General features: G+C 48.1%; 1 protein-coding gene across 1 annotated transcript; it reads left to right on the plus strand.

The window, feature by feature from the left end:
- Positions 1–2,715: 2,715 nt before the first annotated feature.
- On the plus strand, positions 2,716–9,931 carry LOC128843442 (protein Wnt-11b-like). Its single transcript, XM_054040286.1, has 5 exons — positions 2,716–2,972; positions 4,240–4,475; positions 5,748–6,025; positions 6,971–7,263; positions 8,508–9,931. The coding sequence occupies exons 1-5, from the start codon at positions 2,890–2,892 to the stop codon at positions 8,680–8,682; spliced, it is 1,065 nt and encodes a 354-aa protein (XP_053896261.1). The 5' UTR covers positions 2,716–2,889; the 3' UTR covers positions 8,683–9,931.
- The last annotated feature ends 10,511 nt before the right edge of the window (positions 9,932–20,442 follow it).

Here is a 20,442-nt window from a genome sequence, read left to right on the forward strand (position 1 = left end):
ATAAATGCAATGTATTTTTAAAACATCTTTCAAACAAAAAATAAACAGCCTCAAAAAGAAAGGAAGGCAGAAGTTGGGCTCCAAGATCTGCCCCCAGAAATAAAGATCCACTCAAGGTATGGCACTAATAATTGCCAACCGGTTGTATTGTTGAGCTATTTCCTCCTATTTAATATGCAAAGAAATGCCCAGGGGTTTGATTTGTTGCTCACTGTCCCCTCCCTTGTATTTTTGTCCACCTCCACGGTTCGGCCGATCGTGGCTCCCAGTGGCTGCGGTTCGCTACTCCAGGCCAATGGGAGCTGCTGGAAGCGGCGGCCAGTATGTCCCTCGGCCCGCGCCGCTGAAGCAGCAAACCACGGCCACTGGGAGCCACGATCAGCCGGACCTGTGGACGCGGCAGGTACACAAACCGGCTCGCCAGGGGCTTTCCCTGCACAAGCGGCGGAACAAGTTTGGGAACCACTGATCTATTTTACAATATCTGGCCCACAATGGACACATGTGACAAGGTGTGGGTCAGAGGAAGTGGGGGCAGGAGAGAAGGATAGGACAGAAGGTCTGAAAACACAAAGCAAGTACTTGTGTAGGGTTACAGGATCATTTTATCCTACAGAGCAAAGGGCCAAGAAGAGCAACGCTTGACTTTGTGCCCTATTGCCACTGGCTCTGATGTTCACACCAACTGTTAAACCATGACATAATGCTGTTTCCATCATTTCTAAACTTATTCCAGACCTATGATGATGTCAGCACTGGAATAAAACACTCAGAGACAACAGTGCCCACTGGATTATTAAGAACGCAATGGAACACAGGGCTGGGGGCTAGGAACTGCCAGAGTTCAGTTCCCATTCACAATCAAATACCTCAAGGAGACGCCATCAACTTGAAATTCAATCAGTTAAAAAAATTTACAAGTAGTTTCAACCCTGCCTGAGATAATTTGTAAAGCCACCTCTTGGTTCTTCTCCTTCAAATCCCTCAAGGCTTGACCTCAGGAAATGCACCCGTTAATCATGGCTCGATTGAGGTAGGGAGAGCAAATATTCTTTATTTATGAGCAAACACATATTTAAAGTATTCAGAACCATCAAGCTGGGCACATAGTAACCTGGAGTTCTTGTTATTATCACCCTCACTTTTCCTTCCCTTCTACTGCTTGCATCTTGTTGAGACTGTAACCAGTAACTTCGGGATAAGGAAGTTGTGTGTGTGTGTCCCCCTTCCAATGCCCAAACAATAAATATTAACTCAGCTCCTGCCTCTGCTGCTGAACTCCCCTGCCAATCTCAGAGGTTTTACTATTTTTGTAAACCATTTTTCTCAGCAAAGTCCCACTCAAACTAGAAAAGGAAGGCCCAGAGGCCAGCCCCCATTGGTTTCAACTATTTACATGGATTCAGATGATTTCAAGGACCTCTGAGGATCTGACCCTAATTGACTGCAGGGGAAGGTGGAAAACTGAAGATTCACAAAGTGCTGTCAAGTCAATTAACTCAAAAATTCGGCTTTCCCCCCTCTAATCTGTCACCTCTAGGAGGTGTAATTTAGAACTACCCTAGGTAAAGCAAATCACCCAGAATGTGAATACAATGTAAATCGGCAGCAGCCATTTAACTCGGTTTGTCTCCCTCTTCCTATCTGCAACAGGGACATACTAATACGTAATCGTCTCCCCTTCGAGGCAGCTCAGTAATCCCAAATATTTGTACACTGTTTGCAAATGCAAGTCACTGTGGATATGCTAAACCGTGGCTGGCAGCGGCCACGCTGGCTGGCTCTTCTACCTGTGCACGGAAAGAGGCCGCCACGCTCCGGCTGTTCGCACGCCTCGGTCAATCCCATGGGTGGTTTGCAAGCCAGGAGGTTTAAGGGTTTGAAGCAGCGGTGTAACGTAACTGGCCTTTGCTCTAATCGGCGGGGGGTTGTTCCAGAGCCACCTGGGAGCGGGGACCGGGCAGTGCAACGGGGGCTCCCCTTGGTTTTGGGGACGAACCCCTCGTGAGCTCCTAGAGGGACAGCGCCCCCAGTTGATTGCCTTGATTCACAGCAATTCACATGCAGATAAACCGGAGCCGCCTAGTTCTCATTTCAAAGGGCCTCTTCAAAGGGGCAGCCTGCTCCTCGCTACTCCCCGGGGAAGTGGAGATTGACACAGTCTCAACACCTCTGAGAACTGCCTGAACTATTTGTCTGACGCTATTTAAATGCGGAGGGGGATGTTAATGCAAATAGGCCTGGCCAGGGAGAGACCCCTCTGCGAGATCAGCGCCGTGCACTGCCGTGAGATCCTGGGCCAGCCCGCAGGAGAGCGGCCCCCAAGGGGCAGCGTTGGGGAAGGCTGGCTCTGGGCACAGCCAAGGGGCCCCAACCCCTGATGCGCCAGGAAAAGGGAGTGTCCGCGAGTCAGTCCCCAGGCTCTGCGCCCCCTCAAATCCCCCAGCCGGGCTCTGCATCGCCCCCCCCCCCAATCCGCAGGCCGGGCTCTGCGCCCCCCAACCCCACCTGGGCAGGGCACAGCGCCCCCCCCAACTCCGCTTCGCGCCGGGCTCTGCGCCCCCCGGTTTCCCCTGGGCCGGCCCGGGGTGGCGAAGACTCGGGGTAGCTACGGGCAGCCCCGGGACACCTGGCCGGGCCCTGGGGCGGGGGCTCGGCGGCCTTTCCGGGGGAGGGGCGGGTTGTGTGGCTTTGACACGAAGCTGCGAACGGCCCCGCGTGTCCGGCCGGGAGCGGAGCCGCCGTGTGAATTGCCCCCGAAACTCCCATTGTCCGTCCCCCCGGGGGGTGCCGCGCCCGGGCGCTTTAAGAGCCGGGGGCTGCCGGCCGCCCCCCAGCCCTGCTCCCGGACTCGCCTCGCTCCTCTCCTGAGCGCCGCCTGCTCCTACGATGGGCTCGAGCTTCCCTGCCCCGCTGCTGCTCACCCTGGCGCTGCTCTGGCAGCTGGGACTCTCGGCGGCGATCCAGTGGCTGTGAGTAGCTCCTCAGGGCAGAGGGGTGGGGGCGCCGGGCTGCAGCCCATGGCAGCGCATCCCTCCCCCGGCAGCTGAGAGATACCCTGCCCGGGGCTCCCCAGCTCAGCTGGAAAATCCCTGTTCCCTAAACTGCTGCCTGGGCACAGGGCAGGCTGGGACACCCTTCAGGGGAGCTGAGAAGCTGAGCTGGCGGGGAGCTGGCTCCCTTTCTCTGTCCTCTGCTATCTAGACAGTCCAGCCTGGGATAGGGACACTTTCTGGACACGCTGCAGCTCCTTGCACAGGCTGTGTGCCATTGTTCCCCTGCTGGATTTTAAACTCTACACAGCCATCCCTTCCAAGCCCTTTCCCCTTCTGGCCAACTAGTCACTACCTGCCTTGGGGCTAGCATGGAAGGATTTTCAGTCTTGCTTTTTAAGTGGGTGGCATCTCAAATCAGACTGACATTTGCCCCTCAGGATACAAGTGTTAGCTGGTCTTTATAACTGCTTAGATCCCCTGAGTTCACACATAGCAATAATGGGTCACATGCAGCCTTGGGTGGGTGGAAGCATCCATTTGCTCCAGTTTGGCCCTTTGTGTATATAGAATAAATAAACATACACACGTATGTGGCAGTTTATAGCCCAATTTGCAGATGTTCTGGGCACCAACACTATTTTAAATCAACAGAAGCTGTGGCTGCTCATCCCTCTGGAAATCAGGCCCCGTGTGTCTATGTAACAAAAGTGTGTGCTAGATGTATACGTTTTAAACCCCACACGCTGTTCACACTTATTCCCTACAGTAGGGAATGCCTCTAAGGGTGCAGTGCCACCAGGACAACTCACAGCGCTGACGGCAGCAGGACGGACCAGCTTCCCAAGTGCACTGCCCTACAATGTACCTCAATCTGGATCTGGAGAGGGTGGCTCTAGGCACAGAGGGGAGTTTAGCTGTCAGGTCTATTCAGTCCAGGTGCCTCTGCTGAGGATACCAACAAAGGGATGCAATTAGTACCAGCTATGTTTGTTTTAACAATGTTGATACCAGGCCTGAGGCCCACCACCTCTTTTCATGTGGGGGACCGCTGAACAGCTGTCACTGATTTGGACTATAACCAGATTCCTGATCTAGAGGTGAAAGGCCCTGTATCCAGTTACCAGTACTCAACACATGGCTCATCTCTCACCCCCAGTGAGAGCTCTGGTCACAACAAGAGTGGGCTGGACTGGATTCTCTATCCCTGTCTCACTTGTTTATGGTAATTCCTCTTTCATGACAGAGGGCTGATGGTGAATGGCAGCAGGGTAGCCTGGAACGAGACTCAGCACTGTAAGATTTTGGATGGGCTAGTCCCAGACCAGTTGCAGCTGTGCCGAAGAAACCTGGAGCTCATGCATAGCATTGTACATGCAGCCAAAGAGACCAAGGGAGTCTGCCAGAAAACGTTCTCGGATATGAGGTGGAACTGCTCTTCCATTGAGTATGCACCCAGTTTCACCCCTGACCTCCTGAAAGGTAAAGGAAGCTCTACTAGATCATCTGGCATTTCTATACTCTGCTTGTCTAGGCACTGTATTTTCATTCTCCTGCAGTCCTTTCACATGCAAAATTCCCATTGTAGTCAATGCGCCATATTCTGATGTTGGATACTCTGGAGTAACCATATTGGAGTCACTAGAGATATACAGAAGTTACAGCAGTGTAAATGAGATCAGAATCCGGCCTGGAGCCTGCAAAGAGACTGCAGGATGCAGTCTCAGCGCTAGCTCTCTGTCTGGGTGACTGACATTAACTTCCACATAAAAAAAAGAACAATTGCTAGAGACCCCCAGACAAGAAGGGGAGAGTTAATCCCAGGGGAAAGTGAAGAACAGAACAAAACAGTGTGAAAAAAGATAGCACAAAGAATAGAATCAGAATGGGATGCAGATGGGCGGAGGCACAAAGGAAGTATATTTTCTTATACCTGTTTTTGTCCAATTGCTATTGCCTCAGCAGGAATTTTGCATTCTTGCTCCTGTGAAAGGAATTACTGGCTAGAGGGAAAGAAGGTAGCTTTTTGGAAGGAACTGAGAGGGCCCTGTCTCCCTAATCTAATAGGGCTCTGGCCCTAATGGCTGGGGTGGGGTGGGGGGGGAGGGTGCTACTATAATAGAAATAATACATCTGTCAGAGGAGATGTACTTGAGCGGTTAAAGTACATCACTGAGTAAACCATCCTGGGTTCTGTTTCTGGAGCTGCTGTTGTTTTGCTGTGTGACTTTAGCAAGTTGCTCTAACTCCCTGTACTTCATTTTCCCTTTCTGTGAAATGGGGAGAATAATGCTGACCTACACCACAGTTTTGTGAAGAGTTTGTGAGATTTCACTAGAGAGAGCGCGTGTGCATGCTCTGAGATCCTTGGGTGAAGAGAGCTGTAGAAAACCAAGGTACTAATTGTAAATAGCACTGCTCTCTCAAAGGACCCATGTAGTGAGGCTGAGGAGAGCGAGCCACTGCTCATTCTGGAGCCCAAATCAGTGTTGCCTGAAGCATCAGCCAAAAGGAAATGCTTCCCTCATGCCCCCTCATCCCAGGTCCTGAATTCTGATTGTTGTTGTGCTGCCACTATCACCGTGCTGAGATCCTTGTGAAACGTACAGTTAGCATCAAATGAATGAGAGGTGGGGATGATTCTGAAGAGTACATGTTGATTTTCTCTGTATGAAGAAAACTCTGTGGCACTAGGAATCACGTTGGTACGTCTGGGATTCAGGACTCTCTGGGATTCTTCCTTTTTCTTTATAGGGACCAGGGAATCTGCATTTGTCTATGCATTGGCTGCTGCTGCTGTCAGCCATTCCATCGCTCGGGCCTGTTCCTCAGGGGAACTACCTATCTGTTCCTGTGGATCTGTCCCATCTGAGGTGCCTGGGCCTGGCTTCAGGTGGGGTGGCTGTGGGGACAATCTCCGCTATGGCCTCCAGATGGGTTCTGCCTTTGCTGATGGTCCCATGAAGTCCAGTAAGGCAGGAGGACAAGCCACCAGGCTTATGAATCTACATAACAATGCAGTGGGCCGACAGGTGGGTATAGTCACTGGCCACAAAAATTGGCAAGACAGCCACAACCAGGGCACCTCCTTTAAGAAATAACTGGTTGTTCTGGCTGAGTTGTGGAGGAGGGCTGCAGCCTCTTGCCAGATTGTTGGGAGACCACGCATGAATACATTGGAGAGGCAATCGATGGGCTAAAGTAACTTTATAGTGACCCATGCACACAAACACATGCCTTACAGAAACCAGGCAGAGTCCCTGTCTTGCTAACCTCCAGGGAGATAATTGCTGGCTATTTATATCTTCCCAGTGATACACTGAGACCCATCCTAGCTTTGAACCTGCTTTACCCCAGGAACTAATCTGCTATACTAAGAACTGCATGTTTTTCTGTATGTCTCTGCAGACCTCCACTCCTGGTAGCTAATGGACCTGTGGTGATCAAACTAACCCAACCAATGGCCTTGCTGACAGTTTGCCAGAAGCCCACAGCTGGCACCTAATATGCAAAAATGGAGCAAATAGCAGCTACCCCTCCTGCTTAATACTATGGAGGGATGGCATGCAGAGACTACAGGTCTCCATACGTAGCCAGGCTATTTGGAGCAAGATGGGAAACATCCCACAGCACACCCCTGAATTAATGAGGGGAAACTTCAGGCCCCATTGCAAACTTATGGATGGCACTTGTCCCAAGGACTACCCTCTTGTTACAGGGACAGTAAAGCATAGTAAATGAGCCCTTGGATTCCCTGTTAGTCTTGATGCAGGGTTTCATGTTTGGCAACACAGGAAAGCATCCCCCATAGGTACTAAGCGAGATAAGGCCTCCTGGGTGCCAATGACTGGCCATGTTTTCTCATATCCTGAAGCCTCCTGTGGATGCTCTTCAGAGATCTTCTTGGGATGTATGGGCTGTGTCAGGGAAGGATGAATCCCAGCCTTGGGTTCCTTACTGATTTTATTTCTTTCCAGGTATTGATTGACTCCCTGGAGACCAAGTGTAAATGCCATGGTGTTTCTGGCTCCTGCTCAGTTAAGACTTGTTGGAAGGGGCTGCAAGATTTGAGTGAAATAGCCATTGACCTCAAATCCAAGTACTTGGCAGCCATCAAGGTGACCCACCGGCACATGGGGATCAGAAAGCAGCTGGTGCCCAAAGAACTGGACATCAGGCCAGTGAGAGAGGCTGAACTGGTTTATCTAGTCAGTTCTCCAGACTACTGCACAAAGAATCCCAAACTGGGGTCTCTGGGGACTCAGGACAGGTAAGGACCAGCTACAGATGCTGTAGCTTCCCTATGTTATAACTCTCCCTCTGATATAAGGGTCTCTCATTCTACCTCTGCAGTCCAACCTAGAAACAGTCTCTCTCTAAATCCCTTCTTGACTGAATGATGTAATCTCTGCTATAACACACACAACATGTCCCATTGCCAGCTTGATTGTGAGTGCATAGTGCTGTAATGGCAAGAGGTTCTGAAATCTCCCTGCATCAGCTTTAATGAACTCCCTAGCCCCTCTCTTATCACGCACGCCCTACCACAGGCAAACCTTGTAACCATGTAACTCACTGCAGACTTGAAGACCGTTTGAGGGAGGGGAGAGGATGCAAAAGGTGGAGAAAAGCCCCTTCTCATATGGTATGGTCTTACAAGGGGCCTCCCATGGTCTAGATTGGGCCCCAGCCATCTTCTTATTCTATCTGTTCCACTAGAGCTGATACTAAACCTTTAGTGTTTTGTGGGGAGGAAGAATTTGCCAGTTAGTTAGCTGGCAGACCTAGCAAGTTTGGGGATTCCCATGAAACCCAAGCAGCTTGTTTATCTCCCCTGGGTACAGGATGGTAGGTGCCCCCATATTCAGGATTCAGCTGTAAAGGCAAAGGAGAGCCCAGTAGATTCAACTAGTCCATTCCTCAGCCCAGCCCTGCTGCCTGGCATATGAACCTGCTATTCCAGTGGGTCTCAAACTTGTGTACTGGTGACCCCTTTCACATAGCAAGCCTCTGAGTGCGACACCCCCACCCCTTAAATTAAAAACACTTCTTTGTATATTTAACACCATTATAATTCTGGAGGCAAAGCAGGGTTTAGGGTGGAGGCTGACAGCTCATAGCCCCCCATGTAATTCCATGTGACCCCCCTGAGGGGTCCCAACCCCCATTTTGAGAACCCCTGTGCTATTCAGTAGGTGGAGTCAGAAGCATTTACTCACCCCACCCTGATGAGTCATGAGGATAATGGTCCTCCAGTCTAAACTCTTCCATAGTCCTTCCTGCATCAAACTGCTCATCATTCCAGTGTCCCTCAGGGAGAAACAGCCCCTCCCAAACTATTCTCTGGTGCCCATTATCGGCACCAGAGAATAGTTTGTCTTTCCCTGGAGGCTGAGCAAGTCGCTTCCTAGACTGACCCATCTCAACTCCTGTGCCATGACTAGTACCTCGACACAGCTCTGCCATTACATCCCTAAAGCCCTTCAATGCCCTCATCTGCTTCCACTTTGGCAGGCAATGCAACAAGACCTCTGTGGGCAGTGACAGCTGCAACCTGATGTGCTGCGGGCGTGGCTACAATGCTTACACTGAGAGTGTAGTGGAGAGGTGCCAGTGCAAGTACTATTGGTGCTGCTATGTGATGTGCAAGAAGTGCCAGCGGACGGTGGAGAGATACGTGTGCAAGTAATGCAGGAGGCCCTGAAGCAGCCCATGCACTGAGAAAGCACTAAAGGACCTATGCTCTGAGACACTCCAGAGCATGTCTGGATATTTAATTAATCACAGGGGAAGCTGTGAGCTTTGGCTAGAAAAGGGGCCATGGTGGAAATCCTCATATTGGCATTACCCAGGAAAACACACTTTTTTGGGAAAAGACCAGGCCTGATGTCCTTAGCCTCACCCCTTCCAGAGCAAGAGAAACAGCTGCCTCCTGGGGCTGACCTGGTTTGTTCAAATTCTCAATCTCCAGCTGGGGACAAATAATTTATCACCCTGCACGCATGGATCTCTTTCTCCCCTGAGCTGCCAGCAGCCATTGTCTCCTTGTGGGAAGCTTCTGAAGGTGGCCTGAAAGCCAGGAGTGATGGATGGAAAAGGGTGTGGGGTCGGGAGAGGCAAGTGTGAATTCAGGGGAAGAAAGAAGTGCTGCTCCTGAATAAGCATGCTGAGGAAACCATGGGCATGCACTTGTGGGGTGGCAAGCTGACCCAAGGCCACCAGATGCTCCAATTTCAAGACCGGTACATGTTCATTGTCTTCTGCAGCATCACACTTTCTCTCTAACATTAGGATCAGGCTTGGGTGTAGGCTGGAGAAAGACCTCTGCCACCCTCTCCACTATAAGTGAGATCCATTCCTCTGTCCTTTCATAGCAATGAGAGAAAGAGAGAGAGGCATTCTAATATCCTGGTGATGGGGCATGCTGTAAAAACTGAGTCAAAGGAAAAGTCCATAGGTGATGTAGGTGGAAATAGTGGGATGGAAAGCGCTATTGAACTTCAGCATTAATCAGAGGCGTCTTGGTAAGGACCAGGCCTGACACTCCTGCCCCCGAGCTCACACCTTGTGAGGTGGAGAAGCCAGTAAATTGGGTGGCATCTTCTCATTCTCACATCCTTTTCTCCCCTCCTCTCTTGCTCCTCCACACCAAGGGTGGCAGCCTGTCTGCCTGCCCCTGGCTCTGAACCAGGCTCACTCACGAGTGCTGACAGTGAGTGCTGAGTACATTTGGCTCCAGGGCCCCTTTGTAGGGTTTGGAGATGAGACTGAATTTTTTTATTTCTGCTTATTTATTTGGTGCCTTCTAAATAAATGTGTTCGTGTCTCTGCCAATGATAGCTCTAAGCCTCATGTGTTACCCAGGAAGGCTCCCCACTCAGTACCCCTCAGAACTGGGCTGGCCACAGAAGGGATGAGGCAATGCTGTCTCCCCTCTCTGCCTGGTAAAGGGACTGCAAAGGAGATATTCCACATCCTTTCAGGAGATGAAATTGCAGAGGTGGCTTCATAGTTTAAGGGGATGTTTATTTTCATTTGAAGATGCTTTTTTCCCCTCCTCCTGTATCTCCTCTGGTACTGATTCCATACTACATTTGGCTGTTGTGGCCAGACACAGGTTCCCTATATGCACATAACAAGCTTTGGAGCATTTTTCTGGGTTACTGCAGATCTAATCTCCCAGCAAAGCACCCCATCTTCTGGGATTTATTCCTAGTAGCAGAGAGCTTGAGTCTGGGGAAATGATCCCTGAGTTGTTTCTGATCTTTATAAATCATGGGTCAAACTGACCTCTGTGAGAGCTGGCAACTGGAGGAGAGGTCAAAAGTGAGAGTAACTTTCCAATGGACTGACTTTGTCTCCTCCCCCTGTTGTCTGTGGGTCACACTACAGCTAGTGCTGGCCCCAACAGCCTCAGTTCTCTCAGAACACACATCAAAGCCAAGATGAAAGCAGAGAGACACCAGCTGCGGCTTTCACAGATTCCTCTTCCTCTGACTGTAAGAGGAAGGATTTTTCTTTTTTCTAAAAGGCAATATGCTCAGGACAGCTGTAGGGTGGGGCATGCTTGTAAACTTGATCAACATTCTAGGGCAAAGCTCTTGTGGCCCTGGGGATTCCGTGGCAGCTGCTGATACATTTATTGTTTTAAAAAGATTGTGGGTTTTTTAATTGAATTAAATATGGAAATGAATAATTCTATTGCTTCACTCTCTCGTGTCATGGAATTCATTCTAACACTTTACTGTACCCAGCCTCTAAATGTTAATATGCTGCAGGTTTTGTATTGATAATGAAGACCTGCATCTCACCAGTTCTCAGCAGAGATCTGGAGGTAGTTTGAGATAAGCAGATGTGCTAGAAGTTAAAATGATCAGAGGTGAAATAGCTAACTGTTTACAATGAAATGCATATAATTAGAGTTCAGCTTAACGACTATTGTTTCAGACAATCTGCAGCCTCAGCCAGATATCTCTGCATCAGCTACGCTTAGGCCCTATGTAAATAGTTTTCTTCACAGCTGTGAAGGTTAGAAAGTTAATTTTCTATTTTTAAACAAAAGCTCAAATCTGGAGCTGGTGTTTGTTTTCACATAATTTTATTCACAAAGAGAAGGGAGCTTTCAGCCCTGCTGGTTATAGAGGGCTTTCCACTGTGACTGAGGTGCTGGGTTTTTTGCACCTGCAACCAGCAAGTATAGCCAGACCTACCCTCCTTTATTCCAGTGAGTTAATGTTGGTGCTTAATTAGTAACTTAAATGCCTCCACCATAACCACTTCATTGCTGAATAACTACCAGATCCAACCAGCAGAAGATATGGCCATGCCAGGCATACCATGAGCTGGAAATGCAGGTTAATAGTGTTAAGGAACTCGGTGGATACTAAATATTATGGAAGTGGGAGGAGCTATGAATCCCACTGAACATGGCAAAATGATTTACTGATGCCAGAAATGTGATAGGAAATCACAGAAGGAGATAGCACACTAGATGTGAATCTCCAGTGGTCTGAGAAAAACCAGACTGTTGTGTGCTAAATCTGGAAAAGCATCATTTCTGGAGCGGTTAGAGGATCGTCCCCCTCTATCTGGCACTGGTGAGGCATCATTCCGTTCTGGGCCTCTCACCACCAGACCCATTGGCAAAAGCTCCAAGTAGAGCAACAATAACAATTGGGGGTTACAGGGACTGATTAATGAGCAGTGATTGAAAAGGTTAAAACTCTTATGGGCAAGGAACACAATACATGTGTAATGGAATGAAGGGTGCAAACACTTTAAGGACTTATTTAGGGTGGTTCAAGGGGATATAAGTAGGTGTCATGGGCTGAAGCTGAGCGGGAGTGTGTGAGAATGTGGGGGTGGGGGACAGACCCAGTGTCCAGTCCCCCAGCTCCAATGACTCTTCTTATTTAGCCATAGTGGAACAGTTTCAGCAAGAGAGGTTGAGGGAGCCCTGCATCACAATATCCCATAGCTCCCCTGAGAGGCAGAGGAGACCCCTGCTCAAAAATCTTTTCTCTGCCACTGGCAGAGAGGTAGGCTTGTCTGTTATAGCCCAGGTGAGTGCTCTACCCACTGGCCTACAAGTTATGAAGTGGGCACTGGCACTCCCACCACCTCCTCTGGCCAGATTTTGAATAGGACCTGATCTGGTAGACAGCCTCTGAGCACATCTGCTGGATTGGGTCTGATTTAGGCAAATGAACACCTCTCTTCCCCCAGTTCGTGAATCACTCTGGGGGTCAGGCAAGAAATAGATCTCCAGATGCCTAGAATGAGACAGCAGTGTGGATGCCCAGAGACAGAAACTTGGGTGCCTACAGGTGCCTAAGCAGGTGTTTTGTAGACAGCTAAGTACCTTTGTGGATTGGGACCAGTGTTTAAAGAAAAAACTCTCCATCTCTGTTCTCCTTTATCCCATCACTTTTGGGGTGGACAGCAGCACCATGACACCCTGCTAAGATCATGCAACAAGAGGGATTGTCCCTGGGGATCTTCAGCTGAGCGATAGCGATGAGTCAACATAGATGAATAAGATAGAGAAGGGGTGCTAGGTCTCAGCCTGGAAGAACTTCTTTTGCTCCAAAAGTAGGTGGAAGGGGCAGCTAGTGAAATGGCCTTGGGGAGGCTACCAGAAGACCAATACCCTTTGGGGCTAGGCATGAGTTAAGGAACACCACCTGTAGCAGGGCAGGAATCCATTCCTGATCTGAGTCCTCTGTCATAATTACAGGACTAGCTAAACCTCTGTCCCCTTTGTGCCTGTCTTTGAGTGTTCTCACTTCAGTTGTATAGAACACCCCATTCAGGTGCTGGGCCTCATGCCTTTACCTTTCTGAGGGTAGAATTCTGCAATTCTCCCACTTTTTGCCTGGGCTGTAGGCTATCCTGTGTTATCCCCCATGCTAACCTGACAGGTGCGTCTGGGTTCAGCACCTGCAGGTCTTCCCTTCAGGAGTCTGTGAACAGAGTGACCAAACAGCCTTCTTAAACAAAAAGTGTTTTTATTTTAGCAATAGGAACAAAGCATTGAGAGAAAAATGTAACTATGTTCAAGCACATGGCAACAACTTGCTCCTGGCTATAGTAAGAGTGGGCTATTTAGTGCCCTGGCTGGAGACCTGTCATGCCAGGAGCAAGGGCTTGGTGAATAATTATGCCATGAAAATGGCTTATGATAGTAAGGAAACAACCAACAGCTGGGACACCACCAGAAATAGTATCCACTGAGATGCTGGCTCATCTGACCGCTCTAGTGGACAAGACAGCTGGAGACTGCAAAGTGTCTGCAAGGCCAGTTCAAAGATGGGATAAAGAGGGAGGAACCAGCAGAATATAGCCCCACAATCTGTAGCCTCAGGGGAAGTCTCTTTCCAGAGCTTATTGAATGTTGGTTAGGTTTACAACTTTCACTTGCTGCTCAGTTCACTGGGAGATGAATCCTGTCTACTGCACTAAACTAGATTATAGGGTCTTGGCTTGAGGAGGGTTGTAAGGGTCTGGAAGGAAAGGAAACCTCCTTTTCCAACCAAAGGCAGCTAGTCAGCTGCCACTGCAGCCTCAGGGCTGTGTGTCACCTTTCTTCCCCAATACGGGAATAGATAAAGGATCTGGGTGGTAGTGGATCCCTGGCCCTCATCCCTCCACTGATGGTAATCCCACAGAGCTAGAGAAGGTAGGTTTGTGTGTGTTGGGGTGGAATTCTCTTTTTACAAGAAATCTTTAAGCAGCCCATCATTTGCATAAAATGATGCAGATTGTAGCTTCTATTTGTTTACTCCTGCAGCTGGAGGCTCATCATAGTGTGAGCAAGAGCTTGGTGAATGATTACATATATGTGCAGGAGAACCATTTTTGCTTCTGCATACTATGTTCATTATTTAATATGAAGGGGCAGCCTGCAAAGACATGTCCCACTAGGCAATACTCAGTCACTATCCAAGCACCTAGGCTGCATTCTCGTACTGGTAGTCGTAACTGGCTGTGCCTATGTTGAATACAAAGGCAGATACAGGCCATATCCAGCCTAGAGCCCATACTTTGTCCACCCCTGCTGTAAGTAGCTCTGTAAATCTAATCAAGAGTCCTAAAGAAGAGCTAGATGTAGCTTGAAAGCTTGTATCTCTCACCAACACAAGTTGGTCCAATAAAAGATATAGGGTTACCAGATAGCAACTGTGAAAAAACGGGACAGGGAGTGGGGGATAATAGGCGCCTATATAAGAAAAAGTTCCAAAAAACAGGACTGTCCCTTTAAAAATGGGACATCTGGTCACCCTAGATATTACCTCACCCACCTTGTCACTGAAAATCGAACTCATTTCAGACCTAGGAGGGCAGCAGGTGAAAACAGGAGCCATAGCTCACAGTAGGGGAAGGGCCTGGGCTCCTGACAATTCAACAGCACAGGTAAGAGCCTGCCCACACCACTGGGCGGATCTGCTTGGTCACTCTAGACAAGGCCTGGGGGGGCAGGGGCATAGTCTCAGCTTCCCATTATTTCCTTTCATCTCAATCTAGAATCCATTTGGCTAATGTTGATAATGCTCCTCTAGGCCTGTTTGACCCCACCCCAGATAATCTACAGTGAAACTGCTCACACATAATGTAAAGGGGTGGGGTGCTATGCCTGACCATCAGCACATTTGCAATTAGCCAGAGCACCACTTCAAAGAGGGAGCATCAGATCTGGTGAGCAGTTACTGAGCCTGATAAGAGAACAGGCACTTCATGGGATTTCCTTTAGTTCTGGGCAAGGGATTTATTCTTGAAGGAGCTGGCAAATTCCAGTTAACAGACAAAGCAAGGCCATCGATAGGAAAGATGGAAGTGGCCTTCATCTTCTCTTCCCTGTTTCTAAATGGAGCAGGGCCCCTTACCCTCCTCCCGAAGGCTTCAACTCTGCAGGGTGGTGGGCATCCAGCTTCCTTCAACTCCCCCATACATTGTTGTTGTCCTTGCAGAATCATAGAAGATTAGGGTTGGAAGAGACCTCAGGAGGTCATCCAGTCCAACCCCCTGCTCAAAGCAGGACCAATCCCCAACTAAAGCATCCTAGCCAGGGTTTTGTCAAGCTGGGCCTTAAAAATCTTTCCACCTCCCTAGGTAACCCATTCCAGTGCTTCACTACCCTCCTAGTGAAATAGTTTTTCCTATTATCCAACTGCAAAATAACTCAGTTGCTACATGCCAATAATTGCATCTTTAGGGCAGGTTCTGTCATGCTGCTTTGTTCAGACTCTGTGCTAATTTTTAAACAAGACTTGCCTGTAGTGACATTCACTCCATAAACACCTTCTGAAGGGTCCCTGGATTCACTGGCAGGGGCAGGTTTGCTCCTACTATGCAGACATACATGCATTTGGGGGTGGGGAGAGTTGTTTCAGAGGCCTGGAAATCCTGCTAAATTGAGAACAGCTGAGGCTTCCTCATTGGGGGAAGGGGGAAAGAAAAGAGCTCTGCCTGTCCAGGTGGAAGAAATTACGGGCTCGACTCTTGTTAATACCAAACATATGCCTCTCTGGTTTAGCTGATCTAGGACAATAAAATGACAGGGTCCTCATTACTGAGCTAACCTTAGTACTCAGAACTCTAATAGGCTGGAGGAGCTGTTTAAGACAGGAAAACAGATGACCCTATGAGAAGGGAAAGAGCAGCTCCCTGCCTCCATCTCCCCACCCCAAGCCAAAGGGAGACAAACAAATGACTGGCAGAAGTTCTACAAGAAGTTGACTCCTGCTTGCTGTTTCTTCTGGGTGTTATCCTGCTGAGGCTCCACTGCAGCCAGTCTGAGTCTGTTTATGAACAGACTGGTGGGAGTTGTTTCACAATTCATCGCTTCTGTTGCCTGAGTTCACACTATGGGCTCATCTTATTCCATCCTATAAACTCCCTGTGGGCCACTGTCCCATCCCTCTCTATTTCAAGGGCTCCCTGCAACTCCCCACCACCCTCTCCCTCATCCCTGGAGCTCTGTGTGCACCCCCATATTAGGGTCCTGTATTCTCTCCCCCTATGCCAGGGGATGTGAGGATTTATTTATTTTAGCCTCATCCAACCCTTCTGAGGGGTAGGCTTAGGATATGCAAGGATCACTGACCTGATTGCTGAAAAACAGCCATCTGTGGAGCATGGTAGCCATTTAACAGCATCAGTACACAGGTGTTTAGGACAGGAACGGAAGTAGAATCCTTTATCCAACTGAAAATGCAGGAGGCATTTAGGGAGCTAGAATTCATGTCCATTGGAATTTGGCCAGGAACCTGGGTTCAGTATGATGACTTCTCAGAAAACGCTATGAGTAATCAGAGGCTTGGTTTGATGTCCTCTGAAAATTGACACCTTCAGCAGCATGATGCTCCCAGCTCCAGAATGGGGTTGTGGTAGAGAAATAAAACTGGCAAGAGATTGGGTCTGTACTAGTCAGGGCCTAGCTCACATGTTATTGCTGGGAAATTGGATCATACTAGTTATGCTCTCTGTGGGGCTTGGGACCAACTACCATGTGTAGATCTCTCTGATTCTGCTAATGTATCGTGGGCACCTAACAGTCTTGGAAGGAAGAGCATGTGTTTACACTAGATTTTTTTCCTAACATTTCCCACTGGTGCTGCCAGCAGTTAGCCTCACCAGTGGGAGTCTAGTTGCAGGCCAGCTCCTGCTGTTCTAATCACTGTGCTGTCTAAACCAGCTCAGAGCAAGTCTAGGTGAAACAATGGTTAAAATGCTGGAGGAGCCAGTCTACCCTACAAGTCCTTCTGTTGCTATCACCTGGAGCACTGCATGTCCTAGAAGAGGATTACATTGTTGAAATCCCATTTCTAGAACTAACAGTGGGTGGTTCAATGGGAGGTACTCTCCCCTCTTAACTAATCGATGTGCTGTACAGCTAGAGATGCTGTCTTTCTGATGAGAGAACTGGTTGTAATGCCACATTGCATTCTGTCTCCTTAACCTGCCCCCCCACCCCGCACCTGCTTCAGTTGGATATAGGATTCTCCTTCTCTTCTTCTCCTAGTCTGCTGTGTGGTGTCCCACTCTAGAGATCGCTGCATTTATGCAGTGGGTAAAGTAATTAAATAGAGAGTGTATAATTCATTAGTAAAGAGGTTTGGGATCCATTTGAATGACAGACTACAGAAATTTAAAATAAAATATTACTGTTAAGAAAATCTACACCTTTCCGGGACTGAATCCATGTCTGTACTGGATTGTCTGTGTCTGATTTAGATTATGAGCTACTTATTATTATTTATTATTTTATTATTAATAATCCAGTACAGCAAAAACCTCTTAAAAAGAACCTGCAGCAGCACAAGCTCTAATACAGCAGCGTCAAGGTATTGCTGGTGATCTTGCAATACGTGCTTCTGGCTTCTTCAAGGGAGGAGAGAGGCCAAAACCTGAACCCACACCTCACCAAGAGTTACTTTAATCCCTGGGATGAGACACGGTATGTGGGGGAGTTGCACCTCACTGAGAGACCAATCGCAAAGGCTACTGTGGTCTTGGCTGGCTTTTCCCACCAAATCAATGAGCAGCAGCAGTTTGGTCAGGCGTCTCCTACTCTTTCAGTCTTGCAATGAATTAGCTCCATTGGGTGAAGTGTAACAGGCAAAGCATGTCAATGGACCGTGTGTCTGTGTCCAGCATGTAATACGGCCGATATGCGATATTTCAGTTTTATAAAGCTTTTATTGGAAACGATTCCCTGCTCTTCTCCCATCACACAGTAGGACTATGGGTGCAGCATCCAGATTTTCATTTTCACTGTAATTTCTTCATGGTAAGGTTAATGGGGAAAAGTGAGACTAACAATGGTCTAACAAATACATCTTCAGAGAGCTGTGTGAAGGAAATTGGAGCAAAAATCAGGGGAAAAGGTAAGAAAATTAGCTTTGGGAAAGCTAGATTTTCTCTGCATTAAAAGTAACATTGGTTTAAGATGGGTGCCTTGCTACTTTGCCCATTTTGCTAACAAGGGAAGATGCATAGCAAAGCTTGTAAATAAAATTGTCCACAATAGATCATTTTCATCTGTCCACCAAAAGCTTGGGACAGATACACAGCCCCCATATAAGGCACTAACATCAAACAAACAGGCTTCCTGACTAACAGTGAAATGCACAGAGCACTCTGTGGGACCATGAGAGCGGGAGTCATAACCAGGCTGTCAGGAACAGGCTTCTCTCAGAATTTTGCCCATGGAAACTTCCTGAAATTCACAGTTAATTTACCTGAACGTACAGATGATGAGACTTTGCCCTGTACATGGGCAAATGGTATATTCCTGAGGAAAAAATGTTCTTTGATAATGGTCAAGGTTTAGAAATGCTGCTCCAGACATATACAAAGGTACAATTTATTTAAAAAAAAATAACCACCAAAATGTTAAAACTATGGCAATAACTCATAAGGTGAAGTATACATTGACACTACAGAAATCAGTATATTGGTGCTTAGATACAAGTGATAGGCAGCATCCAAAATCCTAATAGACACTTTCATCTTGCCTACACTAGGATTTTTGAGCCTGTAATTCCCAACTGGTACAGTTCCACTGGTGATAGCACTGCTAGAAGCTGTAGCATCACCCACGCCTGGACACTTTTATCACTGAGTCATCTAACTCTGATGATCTGCTCCAAACAGAAGTGTCTGATTCTAAGAACACAGGAACTGACAGACTGGATCAGACCTGTAGCCCATCTACTCAAGTATCCTGTCACACTGGCCAATACCAGATGCTTCAGAGAATGGCATAAGAACCCTGCGGTTGGTATACGTGGAACAATCTGCATCCCATATAGGTCTCATCCTGATTTCTAATAGTTCAAGATTGGTGTAAAACCAAAAACACAAGGCTTAATAACCATTCAAAATTATAATGAATCATTATTCTGGATATTCTTGGTATCTATATAAATTCCCAATCCCTTTTGGAATTTTGTCAAGATTTTAGCCTCCATCTCTTCCACAGCTTAAACACATCATGCATGAACAAGTATTTCCTTTTAACAGTTTTGAATTACCTACTTTTTAATTTCACTTACTTGTTCTTAGATTATAAAACAAGAAGAATGGAAGCCCTTGATCTACCTTCCCTATAACATTGATACTTCTATCATATACCCTCTTATTTGTCTCCTTTGTAAGGTAAATAATCCTAGTCTTCTCTATCACGCCTCTCATGAGTTTTTCCATATCTTTGATCATTCTCATTGCTCTTCTCCTCAAGTTCTGCAATATCCTTTTTGAGATAGAGTGACTAGTACCATACACCGTATTGCAGGTGAGGCTGCACTGTTGATTTATATATTCCATTTCAGTGAACTGAAAGGTATCACTGGGGATTTCCAGGACCTTGAATATTTGTCTCCGCTATTGCAGAGAAAAGAAAAGAAAAGAAAAGAAAAGAGGTAGGTTCTTTCACCTCAAAGGAACTACTAGGAAACGAAGACCCTTCCTTCCTGGGGCAGGCATATCAACCAAAACCAACACTGAAAACAAAAAAGAAGGGAACAAAAACAGCCTCTGATGTTCCTGGTCTCTGACCCTAAACAACCCTCAGGGGTTTTCCAGGTATTTACTCGGTTCACTGCTTTCTTGCACTACAGAGTATAATTAGACAAGTAACAAAACAAAATATCTTTCTGAGATCCTTTACCGTTCCACGACATAATCTAAAACAGGCCTGCACAACTCGTAAAGCGGCAAGGGCCATATTACTCCAAAGAAAACAACTGAGGGCCGAAACCCCCCAAGCACCGCCAACCCCCCACCCAGCGCCACACCCCCCCGAAACACAAGACCGCCCCCCAGCACCGCCCACCCCACGGAAACAACCTCCCCAGCGCCGCCGAACCCCACTGCCCCGCGCGCCATCTGCTCCACGGAATTAAACCCTCTTCCCCAGCGCCGCCCCACCGAAACAGCAGTATTGAACCTCGGTAATATGTTATAGCGGCCCCTAAGGTAGTATAATTAAGGTAAAAGAAAAATGTCTTTTTGCTAGAAGTAGAATAAGATCTTCCCCCCACTTTGTAATCGATTGCCCTGTTGAATGAATGAGGTGTGAATGAGGAAGGCGTGGAAGGCAGGCACCTCTGGACAGCTGCAACGCTTGGAGAGGGCAGGGCCAGCTCTAGGATTTTTGCCGCCCCCAAGCAAAAAAATTTTTGCCCGCCTCCCCTTTCTTTTTCGTGCCCCCGGCCCCACCCCAACTCCACCCCTTCCAAATCCCTTCCCCAAATCCCCAGCACCGCCTCCTCCCCTGGCGTGCCGCATTTCTCGCCCCCATTGCTTCCTACGGGCCCCCCATGACGTCCCGCCCTAGCTCACCTCCACTCCGCCTGCTCCCCCGGGCATGCCACCGCTCCGCTTCTCCCCCGTCCCTCTCAGGCGAGGGAGGGCGGAGAAGTGGAGCAGCAGCGCGTTCAGGGGAGCA

This window comes from Malaclemys terrapin, chromosome 9, assembly GCF_027887155.1.
Source record: "Malaclemys terrapin pileata isolate rMalTer1 chromosome 9, rMalTer1.hap1, whole genome shotgun sequence".
NCBI classification, from domain to species: domain Eukaryota; kingdom Metazoa; phylum Chordata; order Testudines; family Emydidae; genus Malaclemys; species Malaclemys terrapin.

Coding starts and splice junctions, on each gene's coding strand:
- LOC128843442 (XM_054040286.1), top strand. CDS start 2,890: ATGGGCTCGAGCTTCCCTGCCCCGCTGCTGCTCACCCTGGCGCTGCTC. Junction 4,476..5,747: donor CACCCCTGACCTCCTGAAAG/GTAAAGGAAGCT, acceptor TTTTCTTTATAG/GGACCAGGGAATCTGCATTT. Junction 7,264..8,507: donor TCTCTGGGGACTCAGGACAG/GTAAGGACCAGC, acceptor CCACTTTGGCAG/GCAATGCAACAAGACCTCTG.